Source organism: Nipponia nippon, unplaced genomic scaffold, assembly GCF_047370975.1.
Source record: "Nipponia nippon isolate SJK-2023a ecotype South Korea unplaced genomic scaffold, ASM4737097v1 scaffold_2, whole genome shotgun sequence".
NCBI lineage: Eukaryota > Metazoa > Chordata > Aves > Pelecaniformes > Threskiornithidae > Nipponia > Nipponia nippon.
In genome coordinates, this window is record NW_028262336.1 from 15,951,201 (window position 1) to 15,969,613 (window position 18,413).

Consider the following 18,413-nt stretch of genomic DNA (forward strand, 5'->3'; position numbering starts at 1 on the left):
AGCTGATTACGTGGAAGCAAACTCTTTAACCAAAGCAGCCCATTCACAAAACTTGCTCCTTTTTTAAATGACTGAAAGCATTTACAACAATTCAGAAACACCAGTAATCCCAAAACAACAGTTATTCCATAATCACTCCCAAAGCCTTGCAATTAAAAAACTCAAAATTGGTAGGTTAAAACAGAAGGGTTGAATAGGCTTAAGGCAAGCACTGATATAGTTACTTAAAAAGAAATGTGTTTAGAAGAGGAAGAATTGGTGTCAGCAGTTCCCATCATTTTTGTTCTTCACCCAGCTATCTGATAAGATTTAGTCTCATGCTCCCATGCCTCATTTTAATCTTGCAAAAAAAATAAAAATTCCTCTTTATGACATCAGTGACTTTCTTATTTGTATACACACACCAGGTTTTCATTTCATTGCAGAGTCAAGACCAATACTGACAACAGAGAATTATTTTTTTTTTGGAAGCAAATACTTTGCAACAAAAAACAAAGATTAAAGTCTGCTTTTCATAGGAAGATATTTTCTGTCCTCTCTTTCACTCAAGTTTCTTCCTATGTTAAAGGAAATGACAATAACCTTCATTGACAGTTCTACGGGGACTGCTGTAGATACGGCCATCATTTGCCGGACAGGAGGCTTACTGCAGTATACTTGGGTAAATCTTACCCCAGTGATCTGTCCTCCGGCCAGCATGAGCTGGGTCTGGGGTATGGCCGCCTGCACTGAAGGCTGCTGGGAAGGCTGGCTTGGCTGCTGAGAGTCCCCAGATTCTTCATTAGATTTAGACTAGTCAAAAAAAAAAAAAAAAAATACAACTCTTTATAGTGTAAAACAGATGTTAATGTATAACACTGCTATCTCAACACTGCACAATAAAAATCTTTCATCTGCATACAAAAAGCCCTTGGGTTTATTTTAAGAGTGTGTTTAAGCAATGGCTCTATGTGCCCACCATCTCAGCTACGATTGCTCAAACATGTCTGTAGGTAATGCAGTTTAAACAAAACAAAAAGACTCTCAGGTCTTTTGTAACTCCTTGACATTATTTTCAGGTCTCATTTCATTTTACGCAATGCAACTGAAGCTGACACTACCTCTCACCATAAAGAAAGAAAAGGTTGTTAAAATTATTCATTGCCTAAAATCCTGAACAATGGAACGAGGGAAAGGAGATTGTGTTTCCATTTTCTCTATCTGCATCCTGCACCTCTAAGTCATCATACTGGTGGCTTACACAAAACTGGTTTGAGAAATCCTCACAGGTTTATCTACCTACAGCAAAATACATAATATATACAGTGCTTTTAAATAATCAAACTTTAGCATTTATTTAATTGAATGCTGCTTTATTTCAAAAGATTGGGGGGTTTCTGATTTTTTTTTTTGTGGTCTTGGTTTTTGGGATTTTTGTTTGTTTGTTTGTTTTGGGTTTTGTTTTTTTTTTAACAGAAGAAATTGTGAAGACATGAGGGAGGAAATGCAAGTGTATGAAGAGGGGGAGAGAGTTTTATGATAATTAAAACTGGTTATGCAGAACATTAAAATTCTGCATAGATTTGCATATTTTCCACCACCTGTTTTGGGGACTGCAGAGCAGGCTAATTAACATAAAGGCTCTGATTAATTCTGCCAGTCATTGAGCGATAATTACAGCGCAGGACTGTAAACATTCTGCACTAGAGATACAGCCTGTTTGCCAACATCTCTCTCAGGGATGGAAGTTTACCATGGCAACCAAGGCAATTTTCTGCCTCCTTCCTCTTAGAAAGGAAGGTCACTATACCTCCTCTTCTTTCCAAATTGTTATTATGTATAAGTGGGTCCACATTCTATTGCATTTCATGTAATGCACTGCCTACATTCTTTAATAACAAGCAATACTGAAACCAGGTTTCAATAAAACTGCATGCCTTTCCCCTTAATATAGTACTGAGAGGAACTGGCATGTTAACTGATACACTGAAGTGTTCAGCATCATAAAAAAGTTTGAAAGCTTTGTTGTCTCACGTACATTATTAAACAACAATTACTTATTTTGAAATCACTATGTGTTATTTACACAAGCAATAGACACTAGTCACATTACATAGTTAATTTTACATTATACTCCTATATTCAGCTACCAGAAGTAAGGAAAAATTGCATAGTAATACTTGCTATGTTTAAAATAAGTGAATAAATGGAAGAACATGAAATATTCCTGGAGTTTTATAGTTTTCATGATACAACACCTGACTGAAATTCAGTATAAAATTACAATCGCTGTGTGTTTTAAACAACTCTAGTTTCTGAATGCTTACAGTCCTGAACCTGATTTACAGCTGTAAAACTATTATTCCTTCATACCTATCACTTGCAAGACCAGTCAGAATGAAAAAACAGAGTAACATATCATAGGTTAAAAACTATCTCTAATGGGACCATAATGCTGTTTGGAATAAGAGAAGGATGAGCAGCAGAAGGAAACTGTCTTTACCTGTACATTTAAGGACTGAGCAGCAGCCTGTAAACTTGTTCCAGCGAGCTGGACCTACAATGCAGTGCAAAAATGGAAATGAAATAATGTAAAATCCACAGAAAACTTTAACAATGTAAAAAGAACAACCTCCCCACCTGCACCCCAACAAAAACTCCCCCAAGAACAATGCGTGCCCCTCTAACACCTGAATCAGTGAAACAGGGGTTGTGCTCCAGGCTGAAAAAAAAAATCTGTAAGACTTTTCTACACTGTTATTTGTCTACCTCTTGCTGAATGTATTCCTGCCTAGGGATCTAGCTATTATCATGAAATTGAGTTGAAACAGAGCATTTTGGGGTGGACAGGCTAACTATTCCTATTCCTGTTAAAAAAAAAAATCCAGGCTTCAGGGAAGGGCATTAAGCTCTACTCATCATCATCCTTCTAATATTTCAGAATGGGTCTTACCCCAAATATGTACACTGCATTCACCCGCTTCTTTATACGACAGAGGAGCAATCACCTGCATAGCACAAAACCCACAGCATAAACACTCTTTCTCAAATCAACCCATTCAAGTATTTGCAGTCCTCAGCCACTGAAAAGAAGATCTCAATACAGAGGACTGGAGACACTTTACAAAGGCTGTATTGATTCAGGTATACTCAAAACTTGAATTCAATGTTTGTGATTAACAGGTCCAAAGACGTTCTAGTGGGTTAGCAGTGAAGAAAAACTGATGCTTCAGAAAGTGAGATTTTTAGAGAGTGTTATTTTATCTCTAATAAGGATTTTCTCTGTACGACAAATGCTAAATTTTCATTTACTGAAGACCATTTTAATCAGTCTTGCCTTGTTTCCACCACCACTCCTACTAAAAGAAGGAATGTTATGTAATTAATTACCAACACTTTCAAAGGTCAGAGTTACAGCCTGCAGTGACTTCCATCTCTGGCCATGTTTGAAAACCACTGCTCATTTGAAAACCAGGCAACACATAAGGGTACAATAAAGCAAAGCAAAATGTAGCACTCTTGCCTCTATAAAAAGATGTCCCCACATAATATACATCACAAAAGAGAGTCCATATATCTGCAAGCACAGGAAGGAGAGTTTTAATTTAAATTGCAGTACATTAAATTAATAACTGAATATTCGAACAGGCAACCCTTAAGAGTCACCTTGGAAATATTTCCTACCGCTCTAGATGAAGGGTACTAGACCTACTAAGCATGTTCTACATCTAAGGAAACATTCCCAGAAAAGCTCCTCCTCACCACAAGCAAAATATAGTTTGACACAGTTGATGTAATCTGAGCTTTTAACATGAATTAACACCAGAGAATAAACTAAACAATAACAGCCTGCCACCCAAAAAATATACTCAGAAATAGTACTTTAAAAATTATGTATCAATAAAAAAACCACATAAAGACTACAAATATATCTCACGCGGGTACAGCCAGCGTATTCCTGAAACTCTCTTTGAACGCAATTTGGACACCCCTTCCACCACACCACAAACATTTTCTGACGAGAAATTAAATTGTTCCTGAATGTTGCCTACAACCTAATATTTTGTATTAGTCTGGAGGAAAGCACTGTGTGATACGGCCGAGTAACACCCCGCTAACAGCAGCCACACTAGAAGAGGACAGTTTCACAATAGATTCCCACACACCTGCAGGTGCATAAAAGAATAGCTGAGATTTTCCTTTGAACTAGAGTTTCAAGAAATGAATCACACTTTATCAAACATGAAGTTACAAAGGTCCTGACAATTGTTTAAATAAATACATTTCCAAAGCAAGATAAAGCACTGTGCTAAATACAATTACTGTGCTGGATTAATCTATACAACAAAACGAAGACTGAAACAAACACACAAAATTCTGCAGAACAGCTGTATCTGTCTCCATGTTAAACACATACTGACAACCCATGAAAACTAGTCAGCTTCTCTCCACATAAAGGCAGCCTACAACAGCCTATTGGTTCAGCAAATTCAAACACTGGCACTCCCTAGGTCCTATATAATCCAATCTACTAGGAAAATCATAATTATGTGACAAGACATGTGGAATGGTCCATACAATAAAATGGCAGTTCAGAGCTTTAAAAGAGGGCATAAAAGCTTCAGTACGTCAATTATACCACAATAACTGTGCAACCTCAGACCTCAAACATTCAAGGTCAGCCAATTAGGTACAGTATTTTAAAGTTTAAACTTGGTGCTGAGGAAGGGAAAGAAATTAGGACATTTGTTTTCATACATCAAGTCTGAACAGATAAAAAAACTACAGAAAAGTGCCCCTTATACTTCTCTTCACCTAGGGATGCCCCATTTTGGTTCAGCCTGCATCTGATGTTCAGCTTTGATTCCCTAAACACAGCAGCAGCAGAACAGAGGGATAGTAGTAGAAGCCTGAATATCATCTGACAAACAGGTCCTTGAAATAACTTTAAAAAAAAATTGAAAAAACTCACAAACCATACATGCTTAGTAAGTATGATCACTTTATATTTCTAGTTAATGTGTAAGAGCTTGCAAGATTGAAGCATAGTGATGACTACAATTCAACACCAGTTCTGGTTTCTTAACTAGGTAGTGACTATTTCAGAACCTTGGCAGCTGTTGGCCAATACAATCCTTTACCAAAAAGATTAAATTTTATCTTGCCTTTCAATTTGGTATCTCCATTAAGGTTTAAAAACAACAACAACAACAAAAACAACCAAAAAACAAAACACCCCCCCCAACAAACAAAAAAAAAAAACCAAAACAAACAAACAAAACCCCCACAAAACCCACCAAACTTTAGACATTCTGAAGTCCCCAAAAAGGGGCTTTCCAGCTTCCCCAAATAGGTCTCACCCTATCTTGACGTATTCTGCAGCCTAATGCAATGAAGTGAGTGCCACACTAAGAACTTTTTCCCATCCAAGCTATTTAAGCATGTGGTCTACCCATATGTTCGTTTACATGACTACCCATCATTCACAGAAAGAAACAATACAGAACATACAAAAGCAGCTGCGTTCATACCTGCCCAAGTCTCCCATACTTTAAAATGGGTCTTCTCTTACCTGATGAAGGTGCCCAAGGAAGGCCTGGGCCTGGGCTGTAGAGATTGCTCCTCCGACAGGCACAGGCTGCTTTTGAAAGTCCAGGCCATTTGTTTGCGTGCCTGAAGAAAGAGATATATTAAGAACTATTAGGTATTACTTTTATGAAATGGAAGAAGAATTAATATTCCTAAGTCTCCTGCTATTCTCTCAATACTATGTAGTAGAAAAATACTCTGAGAGTAACAAGAATTGAAGTTTTTTATTGAAGGCAGGGGTGGGGAAGCAGTGTCACTTCCAGACTTCGGTAATATAGCATTTATCAGCTGAACAAAATCAACATCATATTTTCTTTAACTTCTATCATTTTACCTACTCGATGTACACTATTACCCCATCATTCTCTACCATGGTTTGAAAACCAAATGGGTGCATGCTGCTAAGGTAAAACTGTGTTTCCGTTCTCCATGCACTCTGTCCAGCAGCTGAAGACTATCTTCAGGTTCAGAACGTGGCAAGAACAAGGTTTGCATGAAGTCATCTTTCATTAAAGATGGGTAAAATAATACTTGATGAAAACAGAAGTACTGTATATACATAGCAGTTATGGGCCACAGTTTTACTCTTTTGATAAAAGATACCTCCGCATTTCCTTGAATATTTGTGCAGAGCTCTCCTTATGTAAGATAACTGCCTGGGCTTGCTTTTGCTCCCACCCACTTTCCTATAATTAAAACCTTATTATTTTCCTACATTTTTGTTGTCTTCTTCCTTAACAGCTCGAAAGACATGAAAACCCCTAAACTAACCCCAAATAATCTGGCTGTAAGAAGGAAAAAAGAAAAAAAAAAAAAAACAACAACATTTTTTTCCACAAGAAACAACCACAGACTTCTCTTCTGCCAAGAGGAACTATAACTACAAAGTTTTAAGAATCATTCTGTGGGGAGATGATAAAATCAACATTAGGAATTATCAATAACTGGTTTTGTATGTTGGGTATTACTACCTACACTGGCTAACAAGAAGGAGGGAGACTCAGTATATCAGGCTGTGTGGAATTTCTAGAACAGATGATGCAATCTTTAAAATTGCATGACTGAAATGAAGTAAAACCAGCTTTAGACTTGCTTGTTTACTCTTGATGACAATCAGATTTTGTTCAGTGCCTATGGACAGGTGTTCAACTAACTCCTACTTCAAAATTCCTTCCATCGTCTACATTTTTCACCATAAAAATCTAGGTTATCCACTAAGCAAAAGAGAGTCACAGTTGTTAAACATGAAAAGGGGTTTGCTACTCCTTAGAAACATCTGCAAAAGCAAGTAGGTGTAAAATCTGATTAGTAAAATACACTATCCAATATTTTACATTGCTATTTTGACCTACAAACAGCTTAGCTAAAATTTCCAAAGGTGGAGTCACTGTTCAATTAAATACAGATACTTTGTAGATAGCCAAGCTTTCTGGCACCCATGTAAGTTATATCTAAGGTGGCCCTTTGATGCATCTTTGGTGGAGGCGCTGTGGGGGAAGAGTTCGTCTACTCTCAAGTTTTTAACTCTATGCTTTGGGCCAGGGATTACAGACTTAAGAGACATATGTGCAGCCAAAGATCCAGAGACATGTTTAAAATATTCAAATTTAAACCTCATAAAATTATTTTGCTTAATGAGTCTGAAATTCCAATCCAAAGTGAACGGAAGGACTATCACTGGTCTGAGTTGATCTTGAATGAATGCAAGTTCGTTGCCTTTCTCCAAAGAAAGGTAGATAAGAAGGTCTGCTGGAAAGAGCTAGAAGAATCTCATCTATTTTCATTCTTTCCAGTAAACTGCAGAATTCTCTCAATGCAGAAGGCCAAAGGGAGCGTGAAGATGATTGGGTAAATGTATAAAACTAATTCCTGACGAACAGCTACTGTAATTCAAATGAAACAATCCACCTCCTCATTTAAGCAGATGCTTTGAATCAGTTTTCAACCTGTGGTCAGGGACCCCCAAGCAGGAAAAAGTACAGATAAGAAAACCCACTGTAAGGCAGATATTCCTCATTCCAGTTGGAAACTTGCAGGGGTCAAAAAAATTATCAATTTATGAGAGGACTAGCTGGAAGCCTCACCTTAAATAAACAGGTGAAGCTGTTCTGGTTAACTGTCTTCCCAAAAGAGCCTCGAATCACAACACCATATTAAAAGCGGACTGCAGTGCATGTGTGCAGAAGAAATGCTCGAGTTGGCACTTCTGCTGACTCTTAATATGGAAATTTGAAACCAGCCTCCTAGGCTTGACAGTTTTGAACAAAGCAAGTTCCAAGACTGAGCTTAAAATCTCCATGGGTCCCAAAAAAGTTTAGACAGGTACCGAAAGAAAACATTTTCTTTAAATTGAACCTCAAAGCACTCCAACTCCCTCTCCCCATGCCTCCCAAAACCAAACTCAGAGCAAAAAAACCCAAACCACACCTGTTCACTCTCTGTTCTACTTGCATCTTAAGTTTTCTTTGGTATTTGGAAATACAGTGTCCCTTCCCCTTCGGATGCAGCCTTAGTTTTGGAAGGAATGCTATCCAGGTTGCTTGCATTTATCACAGGATGCCTATGCCTTTTGAAGAACAGCACGGAAAATGAACTTTGAGTCCAGCATATGAGAGGCCTTGCTCTTAAGGTCCTCATAAGGATGTGACACCACTCCTGTGGAATCCAAGAAATCTGATAAGTAGACTGGAAAACGAAGCTGTCAGAAGCAGAAGGTCAGCACATTGTAAGGACATAAAGGACCAGAACGCCACTTCTGCTCAAGATAAGAGTTAAATGTAAAAACCCATGGTGATTAATAGACATGGCAGATGCAATCACAAGTATTGATTTTAACAATCGCAAGTATTTATGTCTTTTCCATCTCCATCCCAGCTCCCATAACTGCTAGAGCTGATCTAAAAGCTCACCAACACCAAAAAAACAGGAGTGGGAACTCTCCATCTCCTATCTCCCCTTTCTTCTTGGTTCCAACTACATTGTCCCTGTCCTGCCCCTTCTGGTAGGTCACGGACACAGCAGTAAGCCAATTCACCTTTCTAACTGGGTAGAAAACTATTCATGTGACTGTTCCTTTTTTCTTTTGGCTAAGTTAGTTTTCTGCCAGTTGATGATGAATTAACATACCTCAGGGCCCAGCAGAAGCAGATAATGCAAAGCAGGGGAGGTCAGAGACGTGGTAGTAGGGAAATGAGCCTCCCTTGCCCCCAGCAAGTTGTTAAGACTGAATCAAGCTGTAAGATGAAATTTCACCCTTATAGCCCAAGTCCAATGCAACTTAAGCACATTTAAATTCTGGCATAAATTCAGCCATGTGGTTAGCTACTTCATGGAGTTGGTTTGGATGAAGACTAATACTAAGTGCAATTAATTTTCAGTCAAATCAAATCTTTGAACCATCTCACTCAGTGCCACTCCAGGCAAAGTACCAGGACACCCTGAACATGGATTAGTTTATGCTGTCTTGGAATTGTACCTGCAGAGGGTAAAGGCATGACAAAATGGGAGCAGGCAAGGTAGCATTGCACCTGCAGTCAGAAGAACGTATTCTCAAAATCCAAGATCATAATCATCAGAATCTAGTCTGAGTTTACAAACTGCATAAGAAAGGAAGAGGAGTGAGGAACTACAGGTCTGGGGACACGTGGAGTAAGGTGCAAGAAAGGACTCAGGAAGGGAAGGCAAACAAGGAGAAGGAAGATTTCAAAACTAACTTGAGTGGGTATCTGCACTGTGCTCTGGGAGACATCTTCCAGCACCAGCAGTACATTTCCCCGTCTCTCCCTCTCTCTCTCTGTGCATTGAGAGAAATATCTCCAATACTCAGAAAATGTTGATTCCTTGTCCATATTACTAATAAGAAGTTTAGCATTGATATTTGCCCAGAAGTGCAGTTAAAGAATATTTCATGGTCCCTCTCCCACTCTCCTATAGACTCTTCTTATGGAAACTGGAAAATCAAACTCTGGAAATGAAGCAATGCAAACAAGAATCCTTAGAATCCTTCCAAACACTACACTTACAAAAATTATTATTTTGCTGCTATGTCAATGCATGTCATAATACTACAGTTTCCATAGACGTTATAACCTTGGCTTTCATAGTACTGCATTCACACAGCTTTTAAAAAAGAATATGCATTAAACAAACAAACAAAAAAGGTTGTTTGGGAAAATTTTATGCTGCAACCTATAAAAAGGAAACCAAAAGGGCTATCCGTTTGCTGTAAGACACTCTCCGTACTTCTCTCTCTTTTTTCCAGTAGATACTAAGTAGACTGTCCACCCACAACTGAAGGTTGGAAAAGATTTGTGTAATTCTGCAATACTGATGACTAGTTGATCAATTCATGTTCTTGTGAAAACAGCCATCCAACAACTCTTGTACTTGTAAAGACATCTTTTGTTGTTGTTTTTAATTCATCTGAAATATGGGTTGCTTTTTCAGATGCTTAAAAGGGGAGTCCAGTTAGCACAAAAATTTTAACTTTAAAATCTGTTTCAGGCATTTTACTGTGACCAATATATTCAGGGGACTTTACTATGTTCCCTAAATAGTCAGAGTTAGAAATACAAAACCCTAATTTGTTAACTTCCATGAAACTTAGCTGTTAGCTTAGAGAACTACTGATGTTAAGTCATCTTTACCAGTGGCAACCGTATTTTGTTCCCCTGAGAACACTAGCTCTGCCAAATGTAAATTCCATGCCCTACAGTAATTTCCCTTAAACTTTTCAAGTTGCATCAGCTTACTACTGTTTAAACCAGGAATGACCCAAACAAACATCCACTGAGGTTCAAAAGATAGACTAGTAGTGCTTACACAGCAGACTCAAGTGATTTACAAATGTCACTGGAAAATAGACAGTTACAGAAAGTTACAAAAATAAGAACTCTGAGTGTTTATAAAAATCATCTTCACGCATTTTACATCAGACCCTATGCTCCCCACACAATCAATAGCACTTCCAGTTCCTTAGCATCCAAGCTGAAAGCTGACTTCTTTTCACTAAATATGCACAGAGCCCAGAACCATAATCTAAGTACCCTGATCAGAAGCCTAAAATTACATTCCGTGAGTATTCCCTTCAGGGTTTAACATCTGCCAGTTGACTAATGCAACTGATGCTTGAGCTCCCAAAGAACGTCACAAATGCCATTAATCACTACCTCCAGTGGTTTATCAGCACTATATTTAAAAACAAAACAATGACTGCAAAACAAAGGGTCCTCAAAAATTCTAGATTATTTTAGTTTGCATCATTTAAAAAGCCAGGAAACAAAACTGAAAGGAATGACTGAGAACATTTAAATTACAGAAGCAATGTTTGTAAAAGGTCCAAACACCAGTAAGAGTCAAACTTTTGTAATAACTAACCTTAGTATTGGAGTATTAAAAAAAAAAAAATTACAGATGTTGTATTTCCTTTTGTGACGAAAACACCTACATGCAGCTTTACAATCCATCAGTTTCTTTCTACCATGACCACCACCTTCACACGGATGAAGTATTTGCCTAGGAGAGCAGAGCCAGGGTTCTGCTGAAGCAGATGCAATACTTCTGTGACAATGGACTACCTTTGAATAAACCACGTCCTCCTCTTTTAACAACTCAGTTTAGGTGAAACTGCCAGTTAAATAAAGCTGCACTTAAGGAAGCACATTGGGAATGCACTCTTTGGAGAAAGCATACAGAGGGAACTGTGGTCCTACAGAGCAGGAAGTCTGAATTTTCTCAGAGGCTTACACACACCCTCCAGCTATAAGGATTCTATAGAGATATTTAAAACCATTGTTCTCTTGATGCTGTTCATGATTACGAAATATTTAGAGTCCATGTTTTCTGAAATAATGTTTTATATCATTCTAAACCAGTATTAAATAAGTAATAAATCATTTTTGTAAATAAAAAGAATTTATATCTCTCCTGTTACAAATACAATGGAAATTATAAAAACTGAGATGCCAGTAACAAAACACACATTAGTAAGTGAGCAGAATTCCTTTTGACTGACCCCATGCATTGGCAGAAAACATCCAGCCTGCCTCTCGGATCAGTATCAGGAACATTCAGTCACTCTTAGCTGTATTAAAGCCTTGCACAAAGAATGAGGAGACAGCAGCATAAAATGAAATAATTTCTTTATTTCATCACAACTCCAGAGTTTAAAATAAAACTCTTCTTACTGAACCAAGAGGAGGAAAAATAATTTTCCTCATACAAGGTAACTAGACTTCTGTCAAAGCAACAAGATCAAGTTCCTTCTCATTAAAATTTTCTCTTCCCAAATGCTATTCTGAGCTCAGAGAATATTCTGAGTTAGGTTAAACTATTTACTTTCCATTCAGAACCGTCATTTCTCTTGCTTCCAAAATGAACATGAAATTACCTCCAGAAAGGAATTAAAGCATGAGATAGCATGATTGAGTTATAGTGGCTTAACAAGCTTCTTCAATGGCTTAGAACTTGGCCACATGTTAAGGATGTGCCAAAAGGCACATGGGCCCTGACACAAAGGCTATTCTTCCCCAGCCAAATTTCAAGGTTCTCTTCTAACACATGAAGAAATTGCAGAAAAGCCAGCTAACATTTTTTTTTTTAATGTTGAGAAATGATGCTTTCTCTCTTTGCCTTGTTCTTGAGAACTGTTCTGAGAGCTTGAATGAAAATGGAAAACAAGATCAGCCAGTGGCCCACATCTGCCAGGGAAAATTTCAACCCAAAAATAAATGACAAAGTTAGAGGTGCCGAAGGCATGTTTTGCCAGGAAAAATAAGATTACTTATGAAGAGCTAGTGCCACCAGACCTTCTGTAATATCAGAAACGTTATGGATAGATGAAGTGGGGAAGGGGAATCTTATATACAAAGTGTGGGTAGTGCTCTGACACAGTAGGTGTGAATAATGCCCTGCATACAGTAGGGTTAATGACAAGACAAAAGTGTTCCCAAGTCTCTAAAAACTGTAGGGGGGTGGGGGGTGGGTTGTTTTGTTTTGTTTTGTTTGTTCGTTTGTTTTAGTTCCTGTAAACTGGTAAAAAAACTTTGCTTTTAATATCCATTCAATTCCACCAGAAAATACCTGTGCATCAATTCATCATTTCTTACCTGTGTTCCCATCCCCACTCTCCATTGATGGTTTACTGGTTTCTGACGGATTGTTCATTCTTGAGTCTGCATTAAAACAGAAATAAAGATAAACTAATACAGCAAAAAAATCCCCAAATCTATTCATACCTTTTTGTCCAAGGGAAGTACAGAACATCAGGAATTTGATATGTACTTTACCCTAATTCAGATTATAACACAAAAAGAACAATCAGAAGCAGAACACAATTCTGAATCTTCCAGATAAATACTGTTTCAAAATTTTGTATGTCATTTTTCCCATACGAGAAAACATGGTGTTAAGAGAATAAAAGACAGCATGCTGGAGGGCAAAGATAGGTAGGAACTTAATTTTCAGTACAATGAAAGTCACAGAAGCAAGGGGAGGGAAGGAACAATGACTACATCAAGATAAAAAACCATTAAGTCTGACCACCATGGCCTACATTATTCTTGTGTTGGTCGCCCGTCCTCCCCCCCCCCCCAAGAGAAAGGAAATTCAATCATTATAATTAAATAGATGCCATTTTTCTAATACTGCATTTTTATTTTACAGGAATGTCACTGATATTAAGTTACTTTCTATTTCCTATATATTCGTGCAAAACCATACAAATATAAAATAATTCCTCTTCCTTCTACTTCTGGATGAATCTATTGAAAAGTCTGCTCTTGGTTTCAAAGCTTGTCAGCTGAATACAGCGCAACACAGAGGGCCTCTCCAGATGGCAGACAGAGAATATAGTTTCCTTATATAGGAATCTATACAGATGTTCTGTGTACAGCATCAGCTCTCCAGCTTATTACCTCCTCATTCCTTGCTACCGACCTCAGTGTGCCACATTATCACAAACCAAAATTACAAAAAGAATCTCAAGACAGACCAGTTCATAAAATGAAGCGTAAGCAAATCCTTAAGCACATCCTTCCATTCCCATAACCAGTTAAATGCAAGTTCAATGTGCTCAAAATGAACCCTTTACTCCAGGATATTCTCTTGCTAGGTGCTTAAAAGGTTACCTCTGTCATGTACTTTCATCAAAGCAGTGATGTCCAAAATACCAATGGGCTGAAGAAGAATACAGTAACAGCACTAACTGCTGCATCTTTCCCCCAGATATTTCCAAGAATGCCCAGACACTTCACTGCTTGGCCGTCTATGAGAGCTGGAAATGAGAAGCCGGACTATTGCCGTGTACTATCACCTGCTACTGCCCGGAGAGACCAGTGCCACCCTCCGGCTATCGGAACCAGGGGCGACAGCAGCAGAGGAACATAAGCGTAAGCCAGGAGCAACGAAGCACGTGGACAGGGCCTGAATGAAAACAGGAGTCGCGATGAAGCCTGGCTGGGAGTGAGGGCTGGGAAGAGGAGGGAACTAGTCAGAAACACAGCATGTGTGAGAGAAAAGATAAGAGACATCAACTTTGGAAAAACTCCAATAAGCAGTTAGGAAACACAATTTAAGACACGTCAATATTTTTAAAACTAATGTAATTTTCCACGTAAACAACTGCTGCACTTGAACCCGGTAGGGCCTAGAAAACCCAGAGGACCGTAACAAACAGGAATCTTCCCCCGACAAGTTAACTCAACCCCTCCAGAGCCTCAGCTCTTCTCAGAAAGTTCCTATGCCTATGATTAAATCTTTCAGATGTCAGCCACATGCAGAAGAGATCTGAACTATCAATGTTACTCTTAGTATAAAGGCAGACGTGTGTTAAACTGCTTTTTGAAAGGAGGAGTGAGTGAGGAGAAACTTTCCAGCTGAATGCTGCTGGCCCACACTTTGGCAAAAGGCTGCAAGTTTCGCCCCATTTTTCACAACCTCTGCAAGCTATGATACAGAACCTATTGCTTCCCGGCTCCTTACTCTGTCATTTTCCACATTTGGGTAGTGTGATCCACACTCCAGAAACAGAACATGGGTTCCACTGGCTGCACAGAAATGTTTTGTTTGTTGTTGATGTGCCACTCCCTGCTGATAGATCTGTGTGTAAAACAAATACAAATATGTTTCTATCTAGAATTCACATGTACCTTAAATTGAGTTTATTGTTGTGGCAACAGCACATTTATTTAAAGTGATTATAGGCAATATTCATTTGATAAACAGCATTAGTTCGTTCCTTGACACACAGCTGGCTACTGAAATTAGTTTAGGTTCGGAGAACACTGAATGGGAGACTTCTCTTTGGACACAAACATGAAGAGTCCTCATCCGGCAGGAAGATGAGCAAAGAGGGCTTAGAAGTCCAAGACATTTGATTGTGGAAACTAGGCTAACTCATGGGGCTACTGGACATAGGATGTATTTTTTAAGCCCAGAGAACAAGGATAGCCTGAGCTCATGATAGCACTGAACACAGAAGGGAAAAGCACAGGTTGAGAAGATCGTCTCTCAATAACATGGGATCCATTCACTGAACCACCTCAGAAAGCTCTTGGAAGAAAAACAACCCACAGCCTAGTGGCTGGTTCCACAAACCATAGCTAGTTTGTTGCAGAAACTGAAGTATTAGAGCCACCGTGCAGGATTCTAATGGTAGAACAAAAAAACCTAAACCCGGAGAGGGGACACAACTGTCCTGTGCACAGAATTCCAAGCAACACAGTGACTGTTCCCTCTGTATGAGGAAGCTCATACAACAAACCTTCCTGCATGACCAGCAAGTTTGCTCAGGACGAAGTTGTAACTGTCCAGACCTCTTTTCATAAAGCAACCAAGACATGTTTTTCTTTCAGGCTATGATGCAAAATAAATCCTTTTAAAAAATGTTTTCAGTGTTTCCTAGTAGTAGACATACAAATAAAGTTTACTCAACTACCAAAAGCATGTCTAAATGAAGACCATTTTATTGCAAAGATTCATCCCTAACAAAGACCTCAAACATTGCTATTGCAAAAAAGCAGCAAGTTGGATGAAGAAACATCTTTCTGGTACTGCTCAGGTTCAAACGAAGGATAGCATCCATTATTTCACCAGCTGACTATTTCTTGTTCAATCTGCAGGCCTTCTGCATGTAAAGCATCAAGAACAATGCCGCTATTTCCATTGCAAAGGGTATGACATACATCTGAAGCACAAAACTGCTACCAGCAAAACAGACATATATCTGCAGGATACTAAACCTACGGATTCATTATACATCAATTAAAAAGATTATTTGGCTTATACAAGCTCATACGATTTCTGCTTTAAAGTTAAAAGAATAAACAAATGAAGTGGGCTTAAAAAACTAAAACATAATGCCCTCACCTTTTCTTTTTCCTTTAGATCTTACTCGGGTTTTAAATAAAGGCCCTGGGCTACAACTTCTGCCAACATTATCTAAAAACAAACTCCACAGAAGGAAGGATCGAAAGCAGCAGGTGCGTGATTGAAATCAAGCTCTCAGGAGTGAATACATTCAGTCCTGCTACTCCGCTAGCAGGGCTGAGGGTGTCGCACGGCAGTGCTGTGCCAGCCTTTCACACACCCTCACTAACATTTCAAAAGGTATTCAGAAGAAAGAAGCAGCGGACACTGGACCAACCTGTAGTATTAGGGACTGTACACAGCTAGTAAAACACAGAAAAACCTTAACCTGGAATACATCATTAACTACTTCCTTTCACCCATTAAAGTGAAACTGCCTAATACTCCATCAGCACCAGCAAAAATGATTCATTGATGCGTATGGAAAAAACGAAGTTCAGTGTGAGTGAAAACACGCCAAGAATTCACTAGAAATTCATTTTCAAAAAAACACTTTGTATTCAGAAACAAATATTCAGATGTCTGCTTTAAAATTTACCATCCAAAAATATATTCTCTTACTTTGACATGTAAGTTCTTACATGAACTTATATAATGCAATCAAAAGAATAATAAGAAAAAAACCTATACATTAAGCTTTGGGGAAAGAGCCTTGAAAATAAATCGAACCTATTTTAAAATTGGGATGATCCGTTATTATAAATAACTTTAAAAGACATGAAAAAGAAATTATGGCATGTCTGTTCCGCGGTCCTGATGGAATCTCAGCGCAGGAAACGCATTATCCCAGTAACCTTAGGCACAGCTTGCAACGATATCAATGGCAACCACTGTGGACTCCACCTTATTTTCTATTACGCATGGAGAACCTTGCTATTACATTAAAAATACACAGACATAATATACATTCTGTTGGGGAATGGCTCAATACAGCTACTGAATTCTTTGAGACTGGGACTCTCATTCATTTTAATGCTTTAAAATTCATAATACAAGGAAATGCAAGTCAAGTCCAGTGTTTGTTAGAAGCCAAATCCTTCTCAGATTGAAATCCTAAAAGCAAAAGGTCTGTATTAATATCATCCGAGCCTAGCAGCAAATCTCTCCAGTGCAGAGGAAACGAGTTCTCCTGAAGTGAGGGAAAGAAGAAGAAAAAAAAAAAAAAAAAAACAACCAAACAAACCATGTATTTCCCTGGTACAGATCTATCTATCTATCTACGAGGCAGCTACTTGCTGCCGATTCACTGGTGAGCTTCAGCCTTACAAATACCTTCTCTAGCCTCTGCATATGTGATTAAGCCTCTATGCATAGTCAACCTCACAGCCTCTATTTCCATATTAAACGCTTATAAGAAAGAGCTGAGCTGGTACCCACCTAGAACGTAGTCGCTGCAGTCCAGCATTGCTGTGGTATCCTCTACAGGTTCAGATAGTCCAAGGAAAGGGAGAATGGCAATTTCTATCAAATCTACACTACTGCTCTCGACCGAACAAGAAAGGGAGTGGGGAGGTGGGGGAAGAAATACAACTTCAGTTACACCATAGCAATCTTCAACTGAACAGGGAAACTTCAGTTGCTCTGTGGAGTTTTAGTCTCTCCTACTAGCTGTGTCTGACATTGTCAAGGCGACTGAAGCGTGAAAAGTTCCCCTTTTTGTAATAAAATAGAAACAAAGATTGCAGCTGGCAGTTTCCATAATGAAGCTTAATCAGTATGCGCCTGATTAGGGCCTTATGCAAATCTCCCCTCGTTAGCACAGCAGCCAGCACTTTGAAGTCCATGAACAATTCATTTGCAGAGTACACTGAAAGCGCTCCCTGCATAATTTAAATCACGGTATAAATATTTATCAGCTCATTTGCATATTAATTGGCAGTGCATGAAGGGAAAAATTATCTCCCGAGTGCCAGCATAATAATTAGGGAACAAAATGAATTTTCTTCCAATAGCTTGGCTTCTCAGCCCTAACTCAAGCACAGTACCACAGGGGAGCAGGGAGGGGAAGAGACAGAGTTCTGTTCAAATGCCACTGAAATGACACGTACAAATTAGAAACAACTCTACAGACTTAAGCACCTTTAATCTTATTCCTGCTGGCAACAATAACTTCAGTAATAAAGGGGATTTGGAAAAAGCTTTCTACACAATCCAAATAATCCCACAAAAACAATTAGCAAGGTAGAAGCTGAACACAAAGCTGTCAAACCGGTGCTTGCACATCTGCGTGGAGTTTTCCACATCCGAACATGAGCTGTCACAAGAAGGTCCTGGGCAGGAAAGAGAGTACCACCAGGGCAAGGAAGCAGCACGATTCCCTTTAAATGGCTAAAGAGCTTGGTGATTCATTATCGGGTAATCCCTTTGCCACGGCCAACTTAACAGCAGTGGATATGTCAAGTATTGTGTAACATTTGACACCCACTAATCTGTCCCGAGTGAAATCAAAATAGATTTAGTCTTTTGCTTTCCAATGACTT

General features: G+C 38.7%; 1 protein-coding gene across 12 annotated transcripts in view; it reads right to left on the reverse strand.

Moving 5' to 3' along the window:
* The window catches only part of POU2F1 (POU class 2 homeobox 1), a 123,200-nt gene that overhangs the window by 46,193 nt on the left and 58,594 nt on the right, over window positions 1-18,413 (reverse strand). For 4 of the 12 annotated variants that reach the window (XM_087758005.1, XM_087758003.1, XM_087758006.1 and 1 more), the window contains exons 2-6: window positions 14,526-14,664; window positions 12,675-12,740; window positions 5,552-5,652; window positions 2,483-2,536; window positions 583-792 (exon numbers count right to left, since the gene is read on the reverse strand). In XM_087758005.1, coding sequence (XP_087614131.1) covers window positions 583-792; window positions 2,483-2,536; window positions 5,552-5,652; window positions 12,675-12,740; window positions 14,526-14,664 — 570 coding nt within the window. Of the gene's footprint in view, window positions 1-582; window positions 793-2,482; window positions 2,537-5,551; window positions 5,653-12,674; window positions 12,741-14,525; window positions 14,665-17,310; window positions 17,382-18,413 lie in introns of those variants that run through there. The other 8 variants (XM_087758013.1, XM_087758012.1, XM_087758008.1 and 5 more) reach the window with 6 other exon arrangements.